Source organism: Vombatus ursinus, unplaced genomic scaffold (genome assembly GCF_900497805.2).
Source record: "Vombatus ursinus unplaced genomic scaffold, bare-nosed wombat genome assembly UNPS02014820.1, whole genome shotgun sequence".
Classification (NCBI taxonomy): domain Eukaryota; kingdom Metazoa; phylum Chordata; class Mammalia; order Diprotodontia; family Vombatidae; genus Vombatus; species Vombatus ursinus.
The window spans coordinates 20454300-20479078 of NW_020954598.1; the positions used below are offsets into that span (position 1 = coordinate 20454300).

The following is a 24779-nucleotide window of genomic DNA, read 5'->3' on the forward strand; positions in this document are numbered from 1 at the left end:
CAAGAGGTGGGGAATACTGCATATACTGTCAATCCTGGTTAATATGTTGACTAGTTTTGTTGAACTGCTACTTTTTTCTCTCTTTTTAAAAAAAAAACATTTTATTTAAAAAATTTTAATAGTATTTTATTTTTTCCAAATTACATGTAAAAACAATTTTTTCAATTTTTTAACATTTTTATTTAAAGTTTTGAGTTCCAAATTCTATCCCTCCCATCCCCACTCCCTGAGATGATTAAGCAATCAGATGTAGGTTACACATGTTCAATTATGTAAAACATTTCCATGTTATTCATTTTGTACAAGAAGACTCAAATAAAAGAAAAAAAGAAAGAAAGTGAAAAATAGCATGCTTCAGTCTATATTCAATCAATATCAGTTCTTTCTCTGGTGGTAGATAGTATGCTTCATCATTAGTCCTTTGGGATTATCTTGGATCATTATATTGCGGAGAACAGCTAACTCATTCCCAGTTCTTCATCATACAATATTGCTGTTACTATGTACAACGTTCTCCTGGTTCTGTTCACTTCACTATGCATCAGTTCATGTAAGTCTTTCCAGGTTTTACTGAAATCATCCTACTTGTCATTTCTCATAGCACAATAATATTCCATCACAATCATATACCACAGCTTGTTTAGCCACTCTCCAATTGATAAGCATCCCCTCAATTTCCAATTCTTTGCCACCACAAAAAGAGCAGCTATAAATGTTTTAGTACAAATAGGTCCTTTTCCTTTTCTTTTGATCACTTTGGGATACAGACCTAGTGGTGGTATTACCGAGTCAAAGGGTACACACAGTTTTATACCCCTTTTAGGCATAGTTCCAAATTGTTCTCCGGAATGTTTGGATCAGTTTACAACTTGACCAATAACTTGTGTCCCAATTTTTCACAGCCCCTCAAACATGTCATTTTTTCCTTTTCTGTCATCTGATAGGTGTGAGGTAGTACCTAATAATTGTTTTAACTTGCATTTCTTAAAATCAATCTAAATCAATAGTGATTTAGAGTGTTTTTTATATTACTATAGATAGCTTTGATTTCTTCTTCTGGAAATTCCTGTTCACACACTTTGACCATTTATCAATTGGGGAATGACTCACATTCTTATGAATTTGAATCAGTTCTTTCTATATTTAAGAAATGAGGCCTTTATTAGAGAAACTTACTGTAAAATTTTCCCCCAGCTTCCTGCTTTCCTTCTAATCTTGGCTGTACTGGTTTTGTTTGTTAAACCCCTTTTAAATTTAATGTATCCATTTTATATCCTGTAATGCTTCCTATCTCATTGGGTCATAAATTCTTCCCTTATCTATAGATTTGACAGGGAAAACATTCCATGCTCCCCTAATCTGCTTACATCACCTTTTATGTCTAAATCATGTACCTATTTTGACCTTATCTTGGTATACAGTGTGACATGTTGATCTATACCTAGATTCCGCTAAACTGCTTTCCAGTTTTCCCAGCAATTTTTGTCAAATAGTTCTTGTCCCAGAAGCTTGGATTTTTGGGTTTATCAAACACTAAATTATTATGGTCATTTACTACTGTGTATTGTATACCTATTCTATTCCACTGATCCACCACCCTGTTTTTTGGCCGTACCAGATTGTTTTGATGATGACCACTCTGTAATACAGTTTGAGATCTGGTACTGCAAGGCCACCTTCCTTCACATATTTTTTAAATTAATTAATTTATTTTTGGTTTTCAACATTCACTTCCACAAGATTTTGAGTTCCAAATTTTGTCCCCAACTCATCCCTCCCCTGACCCCAAGATGGCATGCATTCTGAATACCTCTTCCCCTAATTTGTCCTCCTTTCTATCTCCCTGCACCTTCTCTTATCCCCTTCCCCTTCAACTTTCCTGTAGGGCAGGATAGATTTCTGTACCCCATTTCCTGTATATCTTATTTCCCAGCTGCATGTGAAAACAATTTTTTTTAACATTTGTTTTTAAAACTTTGGGTTCCAAATTTTCTCCCTTCCTCCCTCCCCACCCACCCTCATTGAGAAGGCAAGCAGCTCGATACAGGTTATACATGTGTAGTCATGCAAAACACTTCCATAGTAGTCAAGTTGTAAAAAAATAAGTATATTTCCCTTAATCCTATCCTGCCCCGCATTTATTCTATTCTCTCTTTTAACCCTGTCCCTCCTTAGAAGTGTTTGCTTCTGATTATCCCCTCCCCCAATCTGCCCTCCCCTCTATCATCCTCCTGCTCTCTTATAGATTTCTATACCCAATTGAGTGCCTCCACATATTTTTTCATTGACTCTCTTGGCATCCTTGACCTGTTTGTCTTCCAGATGAACTTTAATAATTTTTTTTTGGTAGTCTGATTGGTATGGCACTTTATAAGTGAATTGATTTTGGTAGAATTGTCATTTTCATTATACTGGCTGTTTACCTACGAGCAATTAATCTGACTTTATTTGTGTGAAAAATATTTCGTAATAGAATAGAACCACAACTTGTCCCTGGGCCAGAGGTCTTGATGTGAGTGGCTTGTTCCAAACCAGGGCAGGACTCCAGGTTCCCCAAGATTTTCAGGACATTTTATACCACAATCATTTCCAAATATACATCTTGGCATCCAGATCCCCACTTAGCCTGAAACAGTCACAGGATGAGAAGCCTTGTCTTTTGCTATTCTTCTTCCTGCTCCCCCCACATCACCCTGGAACCTCAGGGCTTTTTATCAGTCCTGCCATTTCTGCTTAAGGCATATGTGTTCACTCTTCCTTTTCTTCCAAAAGCTGACTCTTAATTATCTGTTAAAAAGTACCTGCAGCCACTTTCTCCATGAAACCTCCTTTACCCTGTATACCCAAACCTATAGAGATCGCTTCTCTCCTCTGAATTCCTGTAGGAGCTACTGTGGGTATCCCAGCTTAGGGATCTAACCGTCCTCTATTTTGTGTGTGTGTGTGTGTGTGTGTGTGTGTGTGTGTGTGTAGGCATGTGAGTGCGAGCACACACGTGTGCATGTAAGTGCCCTCACACAGTACTTCCCATCTCTTTGAGGCTCATTTTGAGTACTTACTTTAAACTTAATACACAAGAATTAAAAACAAAGATTATACATAAAACACTTGACTTCTGATGTTAGTTTGTGTAAGACTGTGTATATTAACTTGAATAAAATAGTAACAAAAACATTCTGTTTGCTTCCATGTCCCCTTCTTTGCCTTTTTTCTTAGGTTTTCCCTAATTTTGTTAGTGTTATTATTCATTCATTCAACAAGCATTTATTAAGCACCTACTAGATGCAGGTCAATGTCCTATGCCCTTAGGATACAAAGTAAAAACAAAGACAAAAACAAAACAGTACCTACCCTCACATTCTATTGGAAGCAACACATACACACATATGTCAATACAACATAAAGTAATTTTGATCCGAGGAGGACATTAACATTTGGAGGATGGGCAGAAAAGTTCTCTTGTAAGAAGTGACATGAGCTGAGCCTTGAAGAAAAATCAGAATTGTAAGAGGCAGAAATGAGGCAGGGATGAGAATGGGAGAGAGCAGAGGCAAAGGCAGAGAGGTAGAAGATAGAATCATGTATATGGGGAGCAAAATGTCTAAGGGAAAGATGTGCTTGACACAAATCAATGTGTTGAATGAAATATTGGCATGTCAGTTTGCAGAGTGAAGAAAATGGAATGATAACAATATTGACACCGTCATGGAGTTCAGATACTAGTGGTGGTGGTGGTGGGAGGAATAAGACATTAACACGTCTAGTTATATTATCTGTGCTTTGGAGAACTGTAAAACAATGCTAAGTGAGATGTATGGGGGAAAGCTGTCACTCTTAGGGGGCTGTGAGTGGAATCAGAGAAGGCTTCCTAGAGGAAGTGACATTTGAGTTGAGCTTTAAGGGATGGGTAGGAATCCAGCAGGTAAAGATGGGAAGAGAGTCTATTCCAGCCCTAAGGAACAGTATTGGAAAAAGCATGAAGGTAGAAGAGCATAGGGCATGTTAGGGAAACAGAATACTCTAGTTTGTCTGGAGTACATGGATTTGAATTATATGAAATGAGGCTAGAAGGATAAGGTGGTGGAGAGTTAGATTGGGGACGGTCTCGAAAGGAGTTTCAATTTTACTTGGTAGGCAATAGGGAGCCATGGAAAAGTCTTGAGCAAAGGTGTAACCTGACCAGATCTATGTATGCATCACAAAAAGATTATCCTGGCAAGAGGATGAAAGATTAATTGGAGGGGATAGAAGAAAGTGCAGATAGGAGAGAGTGTTAGGAAGGTTCAGACATGTAATAATGAGTACATATATTGGAGTGGTAGTAATGGGAATAGAGAGGAGGGGACAGATGTTGGAATGGATAGAACTTGGTAACTAATTGGATTTAACAGTGGGAAAAGGAAAAAAGTCAGAGATAATCTCAAGGTGTCTAATGTGGGAGACAAGGTGAATGGTGATATCAGAGACAGAAGTAGTGAAGACAGAAGGAATAGCAGATTTAGGCATTAATATAAGGAGCTTAGGTTTGAGGCGTTGCTGGGACACCCAGGATTGTGAAAGCAGTTGGAGGTATAGATCTGGAGCCCAGAAGAGCAATCAGGACTGAGTATGTAGATTTAGGGGACATCAACATCAAGGTGGTAGTGGAAATTAGAAAAGGGAATGAGATTGATGAGGGAAGCCATGTTGAGAGAGACCAGAAGTCAGAGGAGCGATCCTCAGGGAGGACTCACGTCAAGAGTTGAGGAAGAGGAAGAGGAGCTGGTGCAGTGGTCTCTAGAGGAGGGTAGGAGCATAAATCCAAGGGGTGTCTGACCAATCAACTGGAGGCTGGGAAGATGGTTGCCTCAGACTGTCCCTGACTCAGTCAAGTGTGGGGCTCGTCTCCCGATACAGTCGTACCTACTCTTTACTCATTAATCTCTACCCCCAATTTCCCAATTCTGCCCCTTCCTGCCAATGTGAGAAGTCTCAACTTCTCTCACTTCTGCAGTGGGAGTGGCACTGGGAACCTCAGGGAAAACCTAAGAAAAAAGGCAAAGAAGGGGACATGGAAGCAAACAGAATGTTTTTGTTACTATTTTATTCAAGTTAATATACACAGTCTTACACAAACTAACATCAGAAGTCAAGTGTTTTATGTATAAGCCCTTCGTTGCAACTATAACCTAGCTACAACCCTGGCACCCAGTGCTGTAGCTGCACAGGTGCCATGGAGAAAATCCCCCATCCCCCCTAGATTATTTCGTGACTGTGGTTGTGGCAGGTGTCCCTCAGAGGGTGAGATCTGGGAGTGGTGGCTGGTGAGAACCCCACTGTCATTTTCATCGTGTGTGGGGCAGAGTGGGTTGAACCGGGTAAGTAAGATATAAATGGGCTGCAATATGCTTGGTGGAGCTCCCATTACATCCGTTTTACCTCCGGACCTGCCCCTTAGAAACCGTCAAGGACACCACCGTCCTATTCCCACAGGTCCACAGCCTCTATGCCATCCTCAGCTCCTCAGTCTCACTCACCCCTAAAAAACCAATCGATGCCAAGTTTTCTTGTTTTTACCTACACACTACCTCTTGCTTCTGTCTCTTCTGTCTGCACAGTTACCACACTGGTTTGGGGTCTCATCTCCCCAAGTCTGAATGTTTACAATAGCCTCCTCATTGATCTAACTTCCTCAACTATCCCCCACCCCTGCTCTGATGTACCCTGCACATCGGTGCCAAAGTGATTTCCCTCAAGTGCAGATCTGACCACATCATTCCCCTACTTGATAAACTCCGCCGGCTTCCTTTTGTTTCTGAGATCAAATATAATCATCATCATAGTAACCATAATAGCTACATTTAACGCAGTACTTTTATCTCATCCTTTAAAATTGTTTATTTTTGTATAACTTTTATAATGAACATATTTGTAGAGTAATACATGTTTATAACTTGTAGATAAACAAATATGAATATTTGGGGGGATGCCCAAACATTTTTTACTGAAGACATGTACAATCAAAAAAATGTGGAGACTATTGGTTTCGTAGTGAGGGAGACAGAGATGGAGCAATAGAGAAGTATGAGGAAAACAGTGTAGTATCTCTAAAATCAGAGAGGGAGAAAGAGTATCTATCCAGTAAGAGGTTTTTTTTTTTTTCAACATTGTCAAAAACTATAGAGAAATCAAGGAGGATGAGGACCGAAAGAAAAAAGACCATCAGATTTGTTGAGTAAGAAATCCTTGATGACTTTTGAGGGACCAATTTTGGCAGATTGATGGGAGGAAGAAGCCAGACTGCAAGGAGTTAAGGACAGAGTGGGTAGTGAAGAAGTGGAATCCTGGGGTATAGATATTTTTTTCAGGAGTAAATGAAATGGGAGAGATAAAACGATACTTCCATGAAACAGAAAGGTCAAGGGAAGGCTTTTTGTGGATCAGGAAAATGTAAGCCAGTCAAGAGGGAGAAGCTGAAGATGTATGATAGAGGGGGGATGACTGCTAGAGCAATCTTTTGGAGTGGGAGGAAATAGGGTCAAAAGTTCAGGTAGAGAGATTAGCCTTCATTAAGACAGCTCTTCTTTTGGAGGGAAGAATGAAAGAATGAGTAATGATGCTGAGAAGTGTTAAAAAGAAAAGAATTAAGGGAACTTGCCTTTGATGATTGAACTAACAGGTGAGCTCATCTGTAGGTATGAGAGTTGGGAGAAAGAGAGGGGAAGAAAAGGTTGGGAACGGTCACTGTGGCCGGATGAGCTAGGTTGCTGGTAATGGTAGAGCACAACTGAGGACCTGGTTGAGGTTATGTCTTATAAGTTTGTGGTAGATAAAAATAATTCAATTTCCTGACTTTATCCGGAGGCGATCAACTGCTCTGGAGCAGGAGAGAAACTTGATGGTGGGGATTACCCAAGAGGATTAGTGAAATGGAAATAGTGGAAAGTCATGGGAGTAAGGAATTCTGGAGCTGTAGCTAGCGAGATATTCAAGTCTCATATCATGGGGTTGAAGCAAGGTATGGAAACAAATGAAGCCAGAGTGATGGACTGGTAAAATAGAAGCCTTTTTTTTTCTTTCTTTAATCTTTGAATTCCTTGAGGGTATGTGCCTAGCAGTGAGATGTCTGAATCAAAGGGTAGGGATATTTTAATCACTTTTTTAAGATAATTACTTCAAATTGCTTTCTAAAATGACTGGGCCAATTCATAGCTCCTTCAACAGGGTATTAGTGTGCCTGTCTTTCCATTGACCCTCTAACACTGGCAATTCTCATCTTTTTTCATCTTTGCCAATTTGCTAAATGTGAGGTAAAATTTCAAATTGTTCTGGGTTGCATTTCTCTTATTACTAATGATCTGGAGCAATTCAGTTCTGAGAATAGGGATGGATCAAAGGGCCGATGGTCATGCTAAAAGGTTGACAGGGTAGGTTTAGAGCAGGGATCCTTAACCTTTTTGTGTCATGGACCCAGTCCAGTGAAGTCCATGTACTCTTTCTCAGACAATGTTTTATTTCCTACATTGTTAATTAAAGGAGATACTAAATTTCAGTTAGAGGTTAGTGAAAAATAAAGAGGTGATTTTTCCCCCAATCCAACTTCACAGATACCCTGAAATCTATTCACAGATTCCAGATGAAGAACCTCTTACTTAGAGTTAAAAGTAGAATGACAGGAGATTGGAGTTGAACAGTCAAATATCAAAGCCCTAGAACTTGGAGTGGCACAATTCTTAGAGACTGTGAAGTCCAACAGGTGACCAGTCCAGTGTGTATGAAATAGGGTGCAGAAAGAGGTTTCTGAAGTTGATTGTTAGAATCATCATCAATATTGAAGTCTCAGGGGATAATGGCAGGACATAGGCTGAAGAGGAAGACTGTGAGTCAAGTGGGATGGCTGAAGAGAAATTTAAGTGACCTAGAGGTCAGCAGATTTCAGCAATAAGGATGAAAAGAGGATGGTACATGAACGTATTGCATAAATTCAAAGGAGGAAAGGTCATTGAAGGATAGTGATAGAGGAACGGTCTGGAAGCCTCAGTGTGGGGCAAAGAGTATGCCCATTTTTCCTTATGGTAGAAAAAGAGTAACATCCAATGGAAAAAGTTCCTAGGGATGTGGTGTTTTCAGGGGAGAGTCAGTTTTTAGTTAATATTCTGTATTATTATATATTATAATTATCTGTGTTACTGTCCTAGAGTGCAAGCTTAATGAGGGCAGGGCCCTAGATTTTGTATCTCTTTATTTCTAAGCACAGTGTTCTCTCTGCACATAGTAGGTAATTGACAAAAGTCTGTTCAATTGAATTCAAACTGAAGACTGTAATCCCACATCAGATAAATTTTGTTCCCTCTCCTAAAAGGGTACAGGGGTAAACATATTTTGGGGTTGGGGGCCCTATCAAGTCATATAACATAGACTATTACTTATTTACCTACGGCAGGAGGCCATTTTTTGGGCACTGGCTTTTCAATTAATGAACAAATAAAAGAAAGGCAGCTATCATCTAGTGGAAACTACATCTGGACTCAAAAGACCTGAGTTCTAATCCTGACTCTGTTATTTACTAATAATAACTAATAGCTAACATTTATATGACACTTCTAATGCTGGGCATTGTGCTAAGCACTTTACAAATATTATCTCATTTGATCCTTACAATACCCATAGGAAGTAGGTGCTATTATTATCTCCATTTTACAGATGAGAAAGTTGAGGCAAGCAGATATTAAACAACTTGCTTAGGGTCACACAGATAGTAAGTGTCTAATTGTGTGACCTTCAGTAAATCACTTCCCTTTTCTGAATCTTCATTTTAATCTATAAAATGGGCATAATACTAACTTTGCCTACTTTAAAGAGGTTGTCACGATTCTCAAACAAGCTAGCTCTAAGGATTAAATGAGATAACTTACATAACAGGTTTTGTAAACCCTAGAGTGCTATGTAAATGTTAACTGACTTTTAAAAAATATTTCAAGCACAGAGTCAATATAAAATACTAGTATCTTCTTTTAAACAACTCTAAGGTGGGTTTATACACACGCACACATACACATATATATATGTATATGTGTGTATGTATACCTCGGTTTACATAAAAGACATATAAAAGATAAGTTGTATAAAATATAAAGATATATAAAAGATAATTTTTGGAGGAATGGTTTGTTTTACAGAAGACTCTGCCCAAGAATCCCTTTAAGTCTCCTGCTCCCCAAATACCCTGAAAATAGCTGTTGATTTATAGAAATTAAATTTATACACAACTATTAAAGAACTTCTGCCTGCTCCCTGCACAATGATACTTTTAGTCGGGTGAGAAACCTGAACAGAGAAAGCCCAGACTCTCACCAAAAATTCTTCACTAGGCTAACAGCTGCCAATTCTGTACTTCTGAAGCTGTGAGAGATGGCTCAGAAATAAGGAGAAACTGAGATGCCCTGGGGTTTTCTTGGTCTGAGACCAGCTGAATTCAAGTTTGTGGGAATATATGGAAGCAGCCATTGGGGCAGGACTGAATAACTTGTCTTTTTTTTTTTAAGTCAAGAAACCCATTTCTTTAATTCTATGGCAAAATAGAAATCAGAAAAAGCATACATAGGAGAATGTACACCAGACAATAGATAGTGAAGGACCTCTCCTATCAGGCAGCAAGTAACACAGCTCAACTTGTTTTGAAAATGCTTCACTTATTTATTTTACACCTTAATCATTTTCAGATATTTTTCTCCCTGATCCCACCAATAAGCCTTCTCTTACAACAAGGAAAAATAGTCAATCAAGATTGACAAAGCAACTAAATATAATGGTATACAAAACACTCTGTACCCAGAGCCCTTTCTTCAATATTGAGTAAGAAAGAACATTTCATTCTTTTTTTCTTTCGGCACCAAGATTAGTCATTGCAATGAACTGAGTTTAAACTGCTTTTCAGAGTTGTTTCTGTTTACATGATTGTAAGTTATTGACCTCTTATGGTCCCCTCCTTGCTCTTTGAGTTAATTTTTCCCCACAAGAACTTCCTGTCCCTGGTTTTGCCTCCTTCTCCTTTCCAGGTCTAGATGTCCATTCCTTTTCTTCTATCAGGGCCCAAATTGATGACCATCTTCTCCGTGAAGCTTTCCCTATCATCTTAGGAAGTGAGCTCCTTCTCTGTCCCTAGAACTCCCCTATAACCTGTGTATCTCATAAATTACAGTTTTTTTGTATGCGGATCTCATCTCTCCCCACCACACTGTGAACATGGTGGGAGTGGAGAGCAATCTTGTTTAGCTTTTTGCATACTGGATAATAATGAGCAAGGCCTGTCCTCTGTTGGCGATACTGAAGAATTACTTGCTTCTGTTTTGTACCCAAATTTTACGTTTTGACCTTCAGGGATGCAGAATCCTAGAACATCAAAGCTGGGAGAGGCTCTGGAGGTCACAAGATTTTTACACGACTATAATATGATTTTTCAGTTGCAAAGAACATTGGAAATCCTAAGTCCAACCTCTCTCATTTTACAGATGAGAAAACCAAGGCCCCAAGAAGTCACATAGGCTTGAACTAGAATCCAGGTCTCATGACTCATAGCCTAGTGCTCTTCCTGTGGTTGGATTTCCCCACCTGCCTAAGCCGCCCCCCCAACCCCCACCCCCAGGTCTTCAATGATGCTCTTAAATCTCTCTTAGCACCTAATTGCCTCTTCTTCAGCCTTGCACCCTGGATCACGCTCTCCCATGTATTCTCAATCTCACTATCTCTACTGGGGTCCTCCCCCTAAGCCTACCAACATCCTTGGGCCTCTTCTATCCATAAAAATAAAAACAAAACTCCAAGGAAACCCCTGAACTTGGCATTCTTAAGCACTCCTCCTATATCCCTTCCTTTTACTGATGAACTCCTAGATATAATTGTCTATATTTGGGGCAGCGAGGTGGCACAGTGGATACAGCACTGGCCCTAGAGTCAGGAGGACCTGAGTTCAAATCCAGTCTCAGACTAGACGTTTGACACTTACTAGCTATGCGACCTCGGGCAAGTCACTTAACCCCAACTGCCTCACCAAAAAATCATTTGACAACTGATGATGAATTGGAGTGGGAGAGATTTGAGGCAGGGAGCTCAAGAATCTTTCACAACTATGGCTAGAGGAGATCATAAAAGATAAAGCAGATAATTTAAATAAATAAAAAATTGTCTATACTTCACTGGTTTGTCTTTGCTTCTTCACTATTCATTTCCTCCTCAATTTGGTTTCTGTCTCCATCACTCTAGTGAACAGGTTCTCTTCATGGCCACTAATGACCCCAGTTATCCCCAAACCCAATGGACTTTTTTTTTCCTGTTGTCACTCTCTTTGCATTGGTACCCATAAAATGTATGACAACATAGAGCAAGCATTCTTACCCTAGAGCCCATGACTTTGTTTTTAAGATATTTTGATGACTTTACTTTGATAGAATTGGTTTCCTTTGTAATACAATGTGTTTTACTTTACACGTTTCCAAATATTATTTTGAAATGGGATTTCACTAGACTACTCTAGGGGTCCATCACATACACACACAAACACACAAAGGTTAAGAAGACCTGTCCTAGAGGAAGGCTCTACCATACTGGGTAGATCTTCCACAGAGGAACATGGAGGAGAATCATATAATCATATATGGGTTGTGATTTGCACCAATGGAGGGAAAACCCACATTGATGACAACACAGATCTTTTTAAGTTTTGAAGAATTCATTTTAATTCTCCTTGTACACAGAGAATTATACATACGTTGACCATGCTCAGGTAGTATACTATAGTGAAAAGAATGCTGGGTTGCGTATCAAAAGAACTGAATTTAAGTAAGGTTGTACCACTGACTCTACATATAACCTTGGGGTCTCTTCCTCTCTGAGCCCCAATTTCCTCAGCTGCAAACAACAATAATCAGTTCTTAAGCTCTGAACATATGTGAAGCACTGTGCAAAATCCTGGGGAAATAAAGATGAAAAAATGATATAGTCCTTGCCCTCAAGAAGCTTACAGTTTGTGAAGATATATGACACGTGCACACATAAATGAAAACTGTGTCAGTTGGACCCCAGTCCTTTTATACAATGGGCCTGGGTAGACTCATGAAATCTTTCTGCCTCATTCCCTTAACGCGTGGGGACAAGAGTAACTGGATTGTATCTCAAAAAAAAAAAAATCTGTAGCTCATGTCCCCACTCAATAATCAATAAACACTTATTAAGCACCTACTATGTACCAGGCCCTACGCTAAGTTCTAGAGATTCAAAGAAAGGCATAAGATAGCCCCTGCACTCAGGAGCTCACAATTTAACGAGGGAGATAACACATAAACAGAGGCTAGAGAGCCAGGGGCAGTACCTGGCTTGAGTATGATAAAGTCCTGCAGCCAGGGTAGGAAATGATTTGAGAAGGTGTGAGTTAGAGAGCCGATTTCACCCTGTAGGAGGATGAGTTTTCAGCAATCATGAAATCCAGGTCATCGAAGTGGGAAATGATGAGATGAATTCCGAGTGTCCTCAAGTTGTAAAGGATTAGGAAGGAGCTCAAGGGAACTTTTCGGTAACTGGATCATTTTGCACTCCCCTAAAACGTCCTCAGCAAGCACTAAGGCTGGGAGGACACAGACTATAGGACAGGTTTCATTCACCCTGAACAACAAACAAAAAAGGGCAGGATAGGTTTGAACACGAACTTAGCTCATTGAACATTAGTAACTCTCCAATACTGTCCAGAGGGCATCAAGCAACCTCTTCTTTGGGGGTCCCATTTTCCCTTCCCTTTCCCCACCTATTATAGTCTACACTGGAAGTGTCAAACACAAGTCCTGTGGGTCACTTGCGGTCCCTAATGCTCCTGAGTGCCGCTTGAATAAGATTAAAATATAGTTCCTATCTTATTTTAATGTTAATGTATTAATAATAAAAAAGAAATGTATAAGTGCATAATGTATAAACGTGTAGTTTTCTAAGTCCATATGCAGTCCTCAGGGATCCTCATGTACTGTTTAATGGTCCTGTTTCTATTTGACACCCCGGCACATGATTCACATGAACAATAAAGGGATAGGATTCTGGTTACCTGCAATACGTGACTCCTCCCTGCATCCAACTCTCTAGCAATAGCTTGGGCCCAAACTTCAGTTTTTTTTCTATTGTGTCTCTTTCATTGTTTTTCAGTGTACCTCCTAGGTGCTAGGCCTTTAATGCATCTGACTTTGTGAATCTGAGAGGTCCAGGGGTTCTGGTAGAACTGATTAGCAGCAAAGGGAGGTTTTTTTTTTTTTTTTAAATCAGAGGAAAAAAACCAACAGCAAGACTATAATGGGCATGGAGTATGCTCAGATTTTCCACTCCTGGTGGTTTATACAGAGCACATGCAGATATTTCCTTCTTGGCTCCAGTCCATCGCATGGAACTTGGAGAGCTTTATTCCAGCCAAGCGTGACTTAAGAGCTGGCAGTGGAGGAAAATGAAGATTGACTGGCTGCTGTTACAACTCAGGGAATATATGAGGAAAAAAAGTGACCTGCCTTTCCTTGTCTCCCAGAAAGGACTCAAATATGTTCTCTGCATGTGTGTTACTGTGCTTTATAACACTGTATTTTAAGTTTGAGCTCTTTCCATGGATGCTCAGAGAACATTCCTGGTTTTGGAGGAATGTTTTATACCAACTATTCTTCCTATACCACTTTAGTAAATGTATTTTTAAAAAGCTAATTGAGTTGACTGGATGAATTGTTGATGGGGAGCACACTGCTGGGGGCTTAGGAACTCCACTGTTAGAAAGATATCACCTTAGGGTTACCCCTAGGACCCTGAGAGAATAATAGTTACTCTCTGGAGACTCCAAACTATTTATGGGCAAATTGAGGGAGTAGCCAGATTGGAAAGGTATTACAGGAAGATTAACTCAGATTTTGGCCTTGAGAGACAGAAGACACGGACTAGGAGTTGTTCGGACTTTATGGAGCCCAGAGTGAAATCTGAAATGCTTATTTAGTAGCCTACTGCTTCACATTCTGATGTTTATTACTCAAGCCCAGCAGATTGTAATGGTAATGATAAATCATAAGCTGTCGCTAGTCCTGTCAATACTTGCTGTGAATTTTTGTGTCTTTTCACCATTTTTTTTAATGTAGGTGATAAATACATATTTCCTGCCTGATTTACATTGTACACTGAGTGTCTTCTCCTCTCTTTGGGGAGGTTCGGGTGTGCAGAAAGCACTTGGTAAATCTTGAAAACCATAGAGAAAGGGGAGGTGGGAAAGAGTGGAAAAAACAACAACAAAACTAAAGCATGGTATTTGAATGTTATTGTGATGTAATGTGGAATAAGAGGAAGTCAGGGATATATGGGAAGATTTATAAGAACTGATGTGGAGTGAAACAAATGGAACCACAAGAACAATAAACAAAATTACTACAAAGTCAATCAGTCAATAAAATTTTTTTAAGTGCCTATTTTGTGCCAGGCACTGTGCTAAACTCTGGGAATACAGACAGATACAAAAAAGAACGAAAGAGTCCCTACCCTCAAAGAGCCCATAACCGAATGGTGAAGACAACATACAAAAGGAAAGTGGAAGCTGCAGGGAGTAGGGAAGAGAATTGGTGGAAAGGTCAGAGAGGTCCCAAAGCTGTAAGAAATAACGTTCTGAGCACAGTTCCCTCTTTAGTCCAAACAGAGGGACACAGGATGGGGATGAGGCTGATGGCAGCTTGCAGGATGATGAGGTTTCCTGAGCTTCCTAAGGCATGGTGAGGAACTCAGGGAGGCCCTGATGTTGTACAGCCCAGTGAGAAACGAGGAGATGCTCTGAGATAAGCAACCTTCTCCAAGGGAGGTTTAGTCATCAAGTATCATCAAGTGCCTACTACGTTCCAGGCACTGTGCTAAGTGCTGGAGATAGGAGCTCATAGTCTAATGGGGGAGACAACAAGCAAACAACTATGTACAAACACGATAAATACAGGATGTACTGCAGAGAATCTCAGAGGGAAGGCCCTAAGATCAAGGAGCACTGGGAAAGGTTTCCAGTAGAAGGTAGTTCTTCAGGAAACTGAATTGTCAGGAACTGAAAAACCCACGAAGGCTAAGGAGAACACAGAATGTAACATATCTCTTCTCCTGGCAGAGTTGCGGGACTTTGTCCTAGAACAGCAAGTTCTATCATGGCCAGATTTGTTCATCATTTTTGCTTAATTTTTTCTGTCACAAAAGGAGGTTCAATGGGGGAAGGAGGGGAGAGTTTTTCTTTCTCAGAAAAGACAAAAGGCATTAATAAAAGGTATTTTAAATTATCCAGGAATGGTAAAAGGCGTCTCAAAACCTCTCCTAATGTCCTTATGTCCTACAGCTTTCAGGAAGCTGGCTGAAGACTTGAATTCACATCCTGCTTCAGATCCTTATTAGATATGTCACCCTGGGCAAATCAGTTATACTCTCTGTGCCTCAGTTTCCTCATCTGTAAAATAAAGGGTTGGACTTGATGACCTCCTAGGTCCTTAATAACTTCTATGATCCTATGATCCTCCCCCACCTCCTCAAGGTCCCTTTCAAACTCTAAATCTAAGCTCCTATGACCCTCATTAAGCTCAAAATCTATGACTCTATCACCTCTCCTTCTTCCTTTTCAAGCTCTAAATTTATGACCCTATGATCAAATCCCTTCCTCCAGGTCCCTTTCATACTCTAACTCTATCACCCTAGGACCTGTCCCTCCGTTCTCCCCATCCCAAACTAATGTAATCATAATCTGTGTGTACACTTCACAAAAGACCTCATTTGTGCCTGCTGATTCTTCTTCAAGGTATAACAGAACTGCAGATCTAGAAACCAAGGTAAGCCAGATATAGTCAAACAGGGAAAGATTAAACATCAACATTTTGGGTGTCAGTGAACTTAAAGGATGGGAATGGGTAAATTTAATTCAGGTGATCACTACATATACTATGACGGGCAAGAATCCCTTAGAAGAAATGGAGTAGCCCTCATAGGCAAGGGTAAGAAAAACAGTTCTGGGGTATAATCTCAAAAATGACAAAATGATAAATGTTCAAATCCAAGACAAACTGTTCAACATCACAGTATATAAGTCTATGCTCCAACCACTGATGCCAAAGTTGATCATTTCTATGAAGACATACAATATCTTCTAGAAATAACAACAAAAAAAGACATCACATTCATCACAGGAGATTAGAGTGCTAAAGTAGGAAATCAAAAGATAACTGGAGGGGCAGTAAGGTGGCGCAGTGGATAGAGCACCAGCCCTGTAGCCAGGAGGACCTGAGTTCAAATTTGGCCTCAGACATATAACACTTACTAGCTGTGTGCCTCTGGGCAAGTCACTTAACCCCAATTGTCTAGCAAAAAAAAAAAAAAGATAATTGAAATAACAGGTAAGTTTGACTTTGGAGTACACAATGAAGCAGGGCAGATACCAATAGAGTTTTGTCAAGATAACTCAATGGTTGTGGCAAACACTTTTTTTCAACAACCCACATGGCATATCTACACATGGACATCACCAGATGGTCAATATTAAAATCAGATTGATTATATACTCTGCACACAAAGGTGGAGAAGCTCTATACAGTCAGAAGAAGACTGTGGCTCAGATCATAAGCTTATTGCAAAATTCAGACCTAAATTGAAGAAAGTGGGGAAACCAATTAGACCATATAGATATGACCTAAATAACATCCCTTATGAATAGGAAGTGGACATGATGAATAGATTTAAGGTATTAGATCTGGTAGATAGAGTGCCTGAACAACTATGGACAGAGGTTCGCAATATTGTACAAGAGGCAGCAACAAAATATTTTAAAGAAAAAGAAGAGCAAAAAAGCAAAATAACTATCTGATGAGGCTTTACAAATAGCTGAGGAAAGAAGGCGTGCAAAAGGTAAAGGAGAAAGGGAAAGATACTCAACTGAATGCAGAATTCCAGGGAAAAGCAAGGAGAGAAAAGGTTTTCTTAAATAAGCAATGCAAAGAAATAGAAGAAACAATAAAATGGGAAAGACAGATCTCTTTAGGAAAATTGGAGATATCAAGGGATCGTTTCATGGAAAAATGGGCATGATAAAAGACAAAAATGGTGGGTACTTCATAGAAGCAGAAGAGATTAAGAAAATGTGACAAGAATATACAAAAGAACTACCCAAGAAAGATCTTAACATCAGCAAATGGGCATTAGGAAACATTGCTAACAATAAGGCTAATGGAGGTGACAGAATTCCAGCTGAGCTATTTAAAATCCTAAAAGATGATGTCGCTAAAGTGCTGCACTCAATATGCCAGCAAATTTGGAAAACTCAACAGTGGTCACCTGGACTGGAAAGGATGAGTTTACACCCTAATCCTTAAGTAGGCCACTCTGATGGCACAAAGTGAAAAGGAATTAGGAAGCCTCTTGATGAGGGTGACAGAGAGTGTAAAAGGTGGCTTAAAGCTTAACATTAAAAAAAAAAAAACCCACTATCACTTCCTGACATGTAGAGGGAGATGAAATGGAAGCAGTGTCAGATTTTATATTCTTAGGCTCAAAGATCACTGCAGAGGGCAACTGCAGTCATGAAATTAACAGACCCTTGCTCCTGGGAAGGAAAGCTATGGCAAATCTGGACAGCATCCTAAAAAGCAGAGACATCACCTTGCCAACAAAGGTCTGTATAAGTCAAAACTTTGGTTTTTCCTGCAGCAATGCATGGCAGTGAGAGTCGGGCTATAAGGAAAGCTGAGCTTGAACTCTTGCTGGAATTCAGGTGCTGGAGAAGTCTTCTGCAAGTCCCTTGGACAGCAAGGACAGCAAATCATACTTAAATTAATTCAGGCTATTCAGTGGAAGGTGAAATACTGAGGCTGAAGCTTTAAATACTTTAGCCACATAACGAGAAGATGGGACTCACTGAAAAGACCCTGATGTCGGGAGAGACTGAAGGCAAAGGGAGAAGGAGATGGCAGAGGACGAGGATAGATAAGAGTCATGGAAAAAAACGAACGTGAGCTGGAACAGACTTTGGGAGATAGCGGAGAATAGAAGGGTCTGGTGGTCTACGGTCCATGGGGTCACAAAGAGTCCGGCAGGGTCGAGCAACAACAAATATCTACTTTACAGACTGAGGTTCTGGAGACATTGGAACCGCAGGAAGACCACAGCAGCGCGGAAAGTCGAATTAGCCAGTTCCGGATTTCCGGGCTTGGGTCAGCATCTCACTTCCTTCCGGAAATGACGCTTTCCAAACTCCCGCTGCTCACCCTCCACTCCGCTTCCGCTCTCACCGCCTCTTCCGTTCCGGCTTGGTAGTTGCTAGGAAACCGAGATGCCCGGCTGGGGAGGGCGGAGCCCAGAGAAGAGCGTCCCCACCCTCCTCATGGCTTTGTTTAAATATTTAATCCATTCCTAGCCACGCCTAACGGTAACAAAACACCCCAAGGCCCGTCTCCACAGCGCCCACTGTTGCTAGTCGAAGGTGTCCGCGGCCTGGATAATTTGCACTTACTGAGGCTGCGCGGCCCCTTCGCACTTTGTCCCGCCTTCCAGCTTGTCGGGGGAGGGAAAGGAGGAAGGAGTGTGAGACCATTGGAGATAGAGGGGAGGCCGGGGTGGGCGGGAAGGAAAAGGGAGAAACGGTATGCCAATTGCAGGCTAAATGAAGAGATGGAGAAAGGGCGGAGCAGAGACAGGACCTTTCCCAGCTGCCGGTTTCCGTTCGGCGGGGAAAATACCCCCATAATGCCCTGCGGGGCGGTCCCTCCCCTTTAAGGCGCGGATGTCGTTGCTATTGGCGGCGGTTGGGGGCGCGGAAACTGAACTGCCGGAACTTCGGGCCGGCCGGCGCTATGGCGGCCCCCTGCTTGGTGAGGGCTCGGGGCTCGGGCCGGGGCGGCTGGGGGGGGGTGGGAGCCGCGCTTCCTGGGCCGGGGGAAGCTGAGGCCCGGGGGGGCTGAGGGTGATTGGGGCGGCCCCTCCCCCAGGGCCGTCGGCGCCGGGCGCGGGCTCTGGGCTCTGCATAAAGTAGGGGCTTAATGAATGCCCGTCGGGATGGTGCGGAGAAGAGAAGGCTCCGCTCTTGCTCCAGGAATGGGATGTGATGGGAAGGGACCTGAAGTGGGGATCAGGAAGCCTGGGGTCCAAATCTGACCCTTTCTAATGACTTTTTAACAAATTGTTTTCCTTTGGGGGGGGTGTGCTGTGGGCCAGCTCGTAAATGGGAGGCCTCAACTCCTCTGAGTTTCGGTGGAAATTTGAGCAAATCGAATCTTAGGGCAGTCTGCGAATGACCTGGGATACAGTAAAGGGATGAAATATATTGTCCAGCACAATAAACTTTGCAGCTTTGTGCATCTCAGCAATATGCAAAATACGCCTTTTTCACTTGTTTTTACCATAATTCAGTAAGCACTTACTAGGCGCCCACTAGGTGCCAGGCACTGTGCCAGGAGCTGGGGATAGAAAAAGAAGCAAAAGACAGTTCCTACCCTCAAGAAGCTTACAATCTAATGGGAGCCAGTTGGGAACAACTGGCAAACAGTTAATACAAAGCTAGCTCTACGCAGGATAAAGAGGAAGTAATTAACAGAAGGAGGGAAAGGCACTGGAATTAAGAGTGATTGGGGAAGGCTTCCTGTAGGAGGTGGGATTTTAGCTGTGATTTGAAGCCAGAGAGCCTGTGAATAGGTTTCAGGGGAACCATGAGCTTTGGTGAGGGAAGGCAATTCTTTATTTTCACTGAAATTTAACATTTCCTTGAGTTATGAACAGAGCCTACAAAACATTCTGAGAAGGGGTTCATGAGTTTTACTAGATTGCCAAAGAGTCTAGTCAATTGATCACTTAAAATGCCCTGTGTGCCACCTACTGTGTGCCATGTCAGTGTGCCATGGGGGGAGGGGTACAAAGAGAGGCAAAAGACAGCCCTAGGAGGTTAGAGTCTAATGGGTCCAGAGCACAAAAATAACGATTAAGAAGCCCTCTTTTATATGATTCATGTTGAGTTCTCAAGATTTTGTCCTGTTCTTTAATTCATCATAAAAGCACAAATTTATCACATTGATTATTAAGCATACCTTTGAGAAATAGTCCATTTTCCCAAGTCTACCCTTGATTATAGTCCCTAAGTTTTCAATGCGTTTTAAAACAGGCAAGTTCTCTGGTCATTGTGTTTATCTCCATTTTTTTTTTTAATTGGTGAGGCAATTGGAGTTAAGTGACTTGCCTAGTGTCTGAGGCCGGATTTGAACTCAGGTCCTCCTGACTCCAGGGCTGGTGCTCTGTCCATTGTGCTGCCTAACTACCTCTATCTCCATCTTTAAGATACATTTCTTTATTTTGTGACTTGTGGCATGGTGTAAGACTGTGTTGCAGTACTCCATCTCCATTTGGGAATTTTTGTAATTCTGAGCAATTCTGCCTCTCAGTATATCATTATATATCATAATTTATCATTTCCTTCAGTTGAGACCAGCCTTTTAGGCCCAGTGGAAGTTAAAAAAAAATACCCAAAACATTTTTTGATTGGATGTTTTATATCTGTGGAAGATATCAGGATCTTATTAATCACCTGGATTTGTGCCGATTTTATTAAAGCCTTGAATGAAAAAAATTAACTTTTCCCACTCTTCAGTATACTAGTATTTTTGTATTTTGTTCCCCATGACAAGTGTATTTTTTCTTCATAGCAGTAGTTGGCATGTTTTTTTTAAAATGTGTATTCTCTGTTCTTCCAACTTTAAGAAGCCTGTGCTGCATTGTTAAGGAATTAGTAATAGCCCCTCCAGGTTCCAGGTCCTTCTGAAGGTCTTTGCTTGGTTTTTTAGGGTGAATTAGACTATGACAGTAATAGCTTATGAGTTCTTGATGTTATTTGTTTTTCACCTTTCCTTTTGTTTGGGTGTAACTGACCATCATTGTGGCCTTAAATGATCCTTGAAATGCTTGACTGCCCACACCACCAGACCCCTGCAATAAATATCTAATCGTCATCGAAGTATGCTTTTTAGGAGCTACAACTTTTGTACTTTTCCTTGGAGTCATATCCATTCTTAAAAAACACAGAATTAAAAGTACAATAAAAGAGGACAATGAAACACCTAAGTATGAAGCAAAATCAACACTTAGAGCACTTGACTGATGGAGTACTACAGGTAGGGAAACCAGGTTAATCTCGTTTCATCTGGTCAAGGTCATGTGTTCTGAGTCAGCCCCGTCTCAGTAGAAGCTTGCATGTATGCATTACCATTGCTATCAAGAAAGGAAACTATCAAAATTATTCTGTGTCCCAAGTATTTTACATACTGTTGTATTTTGTTCAAAGGTTTTGGCGTTTTTTCTCTCATTGCTTTTTCCTTTGTTGTTTTTTCCCCCTCTAAAACAATATAAATGAAAATTTATTTCACTGTCCACCTATTTGCACAGACTTTTTGTGTGTGAAGGTAGTGGCATATTGGGGGGAGGGACGGGAAGTTATTTGTAGAAAGAACACTCAAGATGAGTCAAAAACTGGTTTTGCATATTGGCCTTACTAGATGTAGAATCTTAAATGGCAATAATAATAAAAGCAGACATTTAGTGTTTTAAGATTTACACAGCGTTTTACATACACTTCATTTGATGTTCAGAAAACCTTATGAGGTAAGTAGTATAGGTAATATCCACTTATTATAGATGAGGAATTTGAGATTCATAAAGGGAAAGTGATTTGCATATGGTTATACGGTAATATTGGAGGGTTTGAACTTAGGTTTCGTCTAACTTCAAGTCTGGAATTCCTTCTCTATTATTCCTTGCCTCCTTAGTTACTTCTCTGGACCTCAGTTTCCTCACCTGTAAAATGAGGGGTTGGGCTATATGATCTTGAAGGTCCCTTCTAATTCTGAACTCTAGTGCTATGACACTCTACCCCCAAGCCCAGTTCTCTTTCCATTGTATCACACTGCCCCATCTCAAGCACTTTCACCTTCCTTGTTTTGTAGTTATTCCATCTCTGGGTGACATAGACCACATTTACCTCTCTTTGCCTGTTCTTCAACCCATCAGCATGCATTTATTAACACCTAATATGTGCCAGCACTGTAGATGCAAAGACTAAAAAACAAGATGATCCCTGCCCTCTAGGAGCTGACAGTCTAGAAGAGGAAAACTGTTTATATAAATGTGTGTATACACACACACTATGTATGGTATATATTACATATATAACACATATGTACATACATACACCTATATGTATGTATGCATGTATTTATATATAGAAAATACTCCCATAGATAAAAAGTGATTTTGAGGAGGAAGTTAAAAGCAGCTAGGGGTGGGGTGTGATGAGGAAAGACTTCATGAAGAAGTTGGTACTTGAACTAATGCTTGTAGGAAGTCATTCTAAGGGATAAAGGTGTTGGGGGAGTACATTCCAGACGTGGGGAATAGCCAGTCCAAAGTTAGAAGAAGGCCAGTTTGTTTGGAGTGTAATGTGCATGGAGGGAGTAATTGTAACTTCAATGAGAAAGCTAAGAAGGGGTCAGGTTGTAAAGATATTTAAATGCCAGATACAGCAGGTTCTATTTGATCTTTGAGCTAGTAGAGTATGGAAGTGACATAATCAAGCCTAAACTTTGAGAAAATCACTTTGGCAGCTGTGTAGAGGATGGATTGGAATGGGGAGAGATTTGAGGCAGGAAGATAGATCCATTAGGAAGCTCTTGGGGACACTAGCAAAGGTGGAGGAGTGGAAGGAGGTAGTATAGATGAGCTTCCACCACAATTCCTCCACAAAGTCTAGAAAATCCACCAGACTAAGTCCTGGTCAGGAAATCTAAAAAAATTCATAACAAACCATTTTTATGGCTGAGGGTGTAGACGGTCAGCTCCTAGAGGGCAGAGACCATCTCATTTTTGTCTTTGTATCTACAGAGCTGGCACATAGTAGGTGCTTAATAAATGCTTGCTGATTGATGGGTTGATAGCACTCTTTGGACATGGGATAGAGTCTAGCCCAGAATGACTGCTTAGAGCAGTCCAGCTTGGGGACTGAATGAGGGCCTGCCGGTGGCTGTGTACCAAGGTAAGAACGGGTCCTAGATCTGGCAGAGCAACCTGATCTTGGGTAGAGAATAAGAACTGCCAGCTGGCAGATGTGTCACTCACTGCACGCTGCTGGGTCACAAATCCAGTAGGAACCAAGGAGGGCACCTGAGCTAAGAGGTGATATTCCAGGGCAGGAGAAGTCAAGGCCCTAAGTTGTATGCCGAGTGAGAATAAGTACAGAAGTAAACAGCAACTATGAGTCTGACCCTGTGAGCAGAGTGGGGCCTTAGAGCAGCCAACCTAGTCTGAAGTCTGCAGCAGAAAAACCAGGATAGGTACCCCATACCAAAGTGAAACCTGCAGTTCTGTCGCTCTGAACCCACTGAGCTTTCTAGCTGGTTGAAGGTGGCCAAGCTCAACAGTAGTTTACCAGTGCTCCAACTGGGGCAAGTCTACAGTAGTATTGATTAGAACCAAGCCCAAGTCAAGAGCTTGCAGAGCTTAGACTAACAGGGTAGTGCTTAGATTTCATTCTGGATCAGATCATTTTGGGTATACTGAAAACTTGCAGGTCCCTAGCCTGAGCAGTCCCCAAGATCGTGGAATAATGGAACATCCAGTACCCTGAAAAGACCAAGCATAGGCCAGTCATTCCTTCCGAAAGTGCACAGAGTGTCGGGAAGAATGAGTGCATACAAAAAAGAATTCCTTAAGATTGTGGTGAATAAAGTGTTTGTAGACCTAATTTACAAAGGAGAGTTGTTTTGTACCTTTGGAGAAGTAGATATGCTTCTTTGGAGTCCTTAGCCCCCTCACCTCCCCGCCTTTAAAAAAATAACATCATGGTGGGTGGGCCACATATTCTTATCCTGGCAAAGGTTGTAGGAGTTCAGAGAAAGGAGAACTCAGCTGGGGAGTGGAATCATTGGAAATGCTTTAGTAGCTTCGTGTCTAAACTTTACCCCAAATGCTCAGTGTAGAGCTGTGTAATCCCCTGGGGTCTGGAAGAGCAAAAGGGGCTGAATTGGCATTATGGCATTGTACCTTTTAAGGTGTGTCTTGGCTGGGGAATCAGTTTGATTTTGGGCAATTTGGGAGTGGGCCCTGTCTCTCACCCTTCTTCCTCCCAAAGTACATGTCAGATGCCTTCTAGAAGAATGTGAATTTCTTGAGAGCAGAGTGTTTATTTCTTCCATGCCTCACACATGGTAGTAATGTTTATTGAATTGTTTAAGCTGAATGTGAAGACAGGCCTAGATCTCAGGAGCTGCAAGGGTCTGTATGAATTTCAGGGTCTCACATCCGTCATTGACTGCTACAGTCGGCATGAGCTGCCAGACTCTAGGGCCTGCTCCTTTCACGTGGGACAGTGCTTTCCAGGTTGACCCATCTTTTTGGAGAGTGGTTAGGGATTCACTTCTTGTCTTTTGTTTCTGGGAATCTCAATATGAAGAGCCAGTAGTGAGAGCTGTGTTCTCAATGTGACTTCTCTGAAGGCAATGGAGCCTCTTGACAATAGGAAATTCTGGCAACCTCCCCCTCTTCACTGTCTCTTCCCCTTCCCCATACACATGCAGAATATGTAGAAGAGAGCTGTTTTTCCAGTATGTGGGTTTTTATCTGGGTTGGTGTATGCTTATTATATGTAGTCAATTCAAAACAGAATGTTTAATCTCCTATCTCCCTTTGTACCTGATCTTTTCCAAGGCTGCTTTCCCAACTGCTCATTTAATTAGCTAGCCCACACACAGCAGCATCAG

The 24779-nt window shown here is 41.2% G+C and overlaps 1 protein-coding gene across 2 annotated transcripts in view; it reads left to right on the forward strand.

Annotated features, from left to right (window-relative positions):
- The first annotated feature begins 18604 nt into the window (after positions 1 to 18604).
- The window catches only part of POC1A (POC1 centriolar protein A), a 176088-nt gene continuing 169913 nt past the window's right edge, over positions 18605 to 24779 (forward strand). Inside the window, exon 1 of one of the 2 annotated variants that reach the window (XM_027837050.1) lies at positions 18605 to 18857. In XM_027837050.1, coding sequence (XP_027692851.1) covers positions 18840 to 18857 — 18 coding nt within the window. In that variant the 5' untranslated portion in view covers positions 18605 to 18839. The remainder of the gene's footprint in view (positions 18858 to 24779) is intronic. The other variant, XM_027837049.1, reaches the window with a different exon arrangement.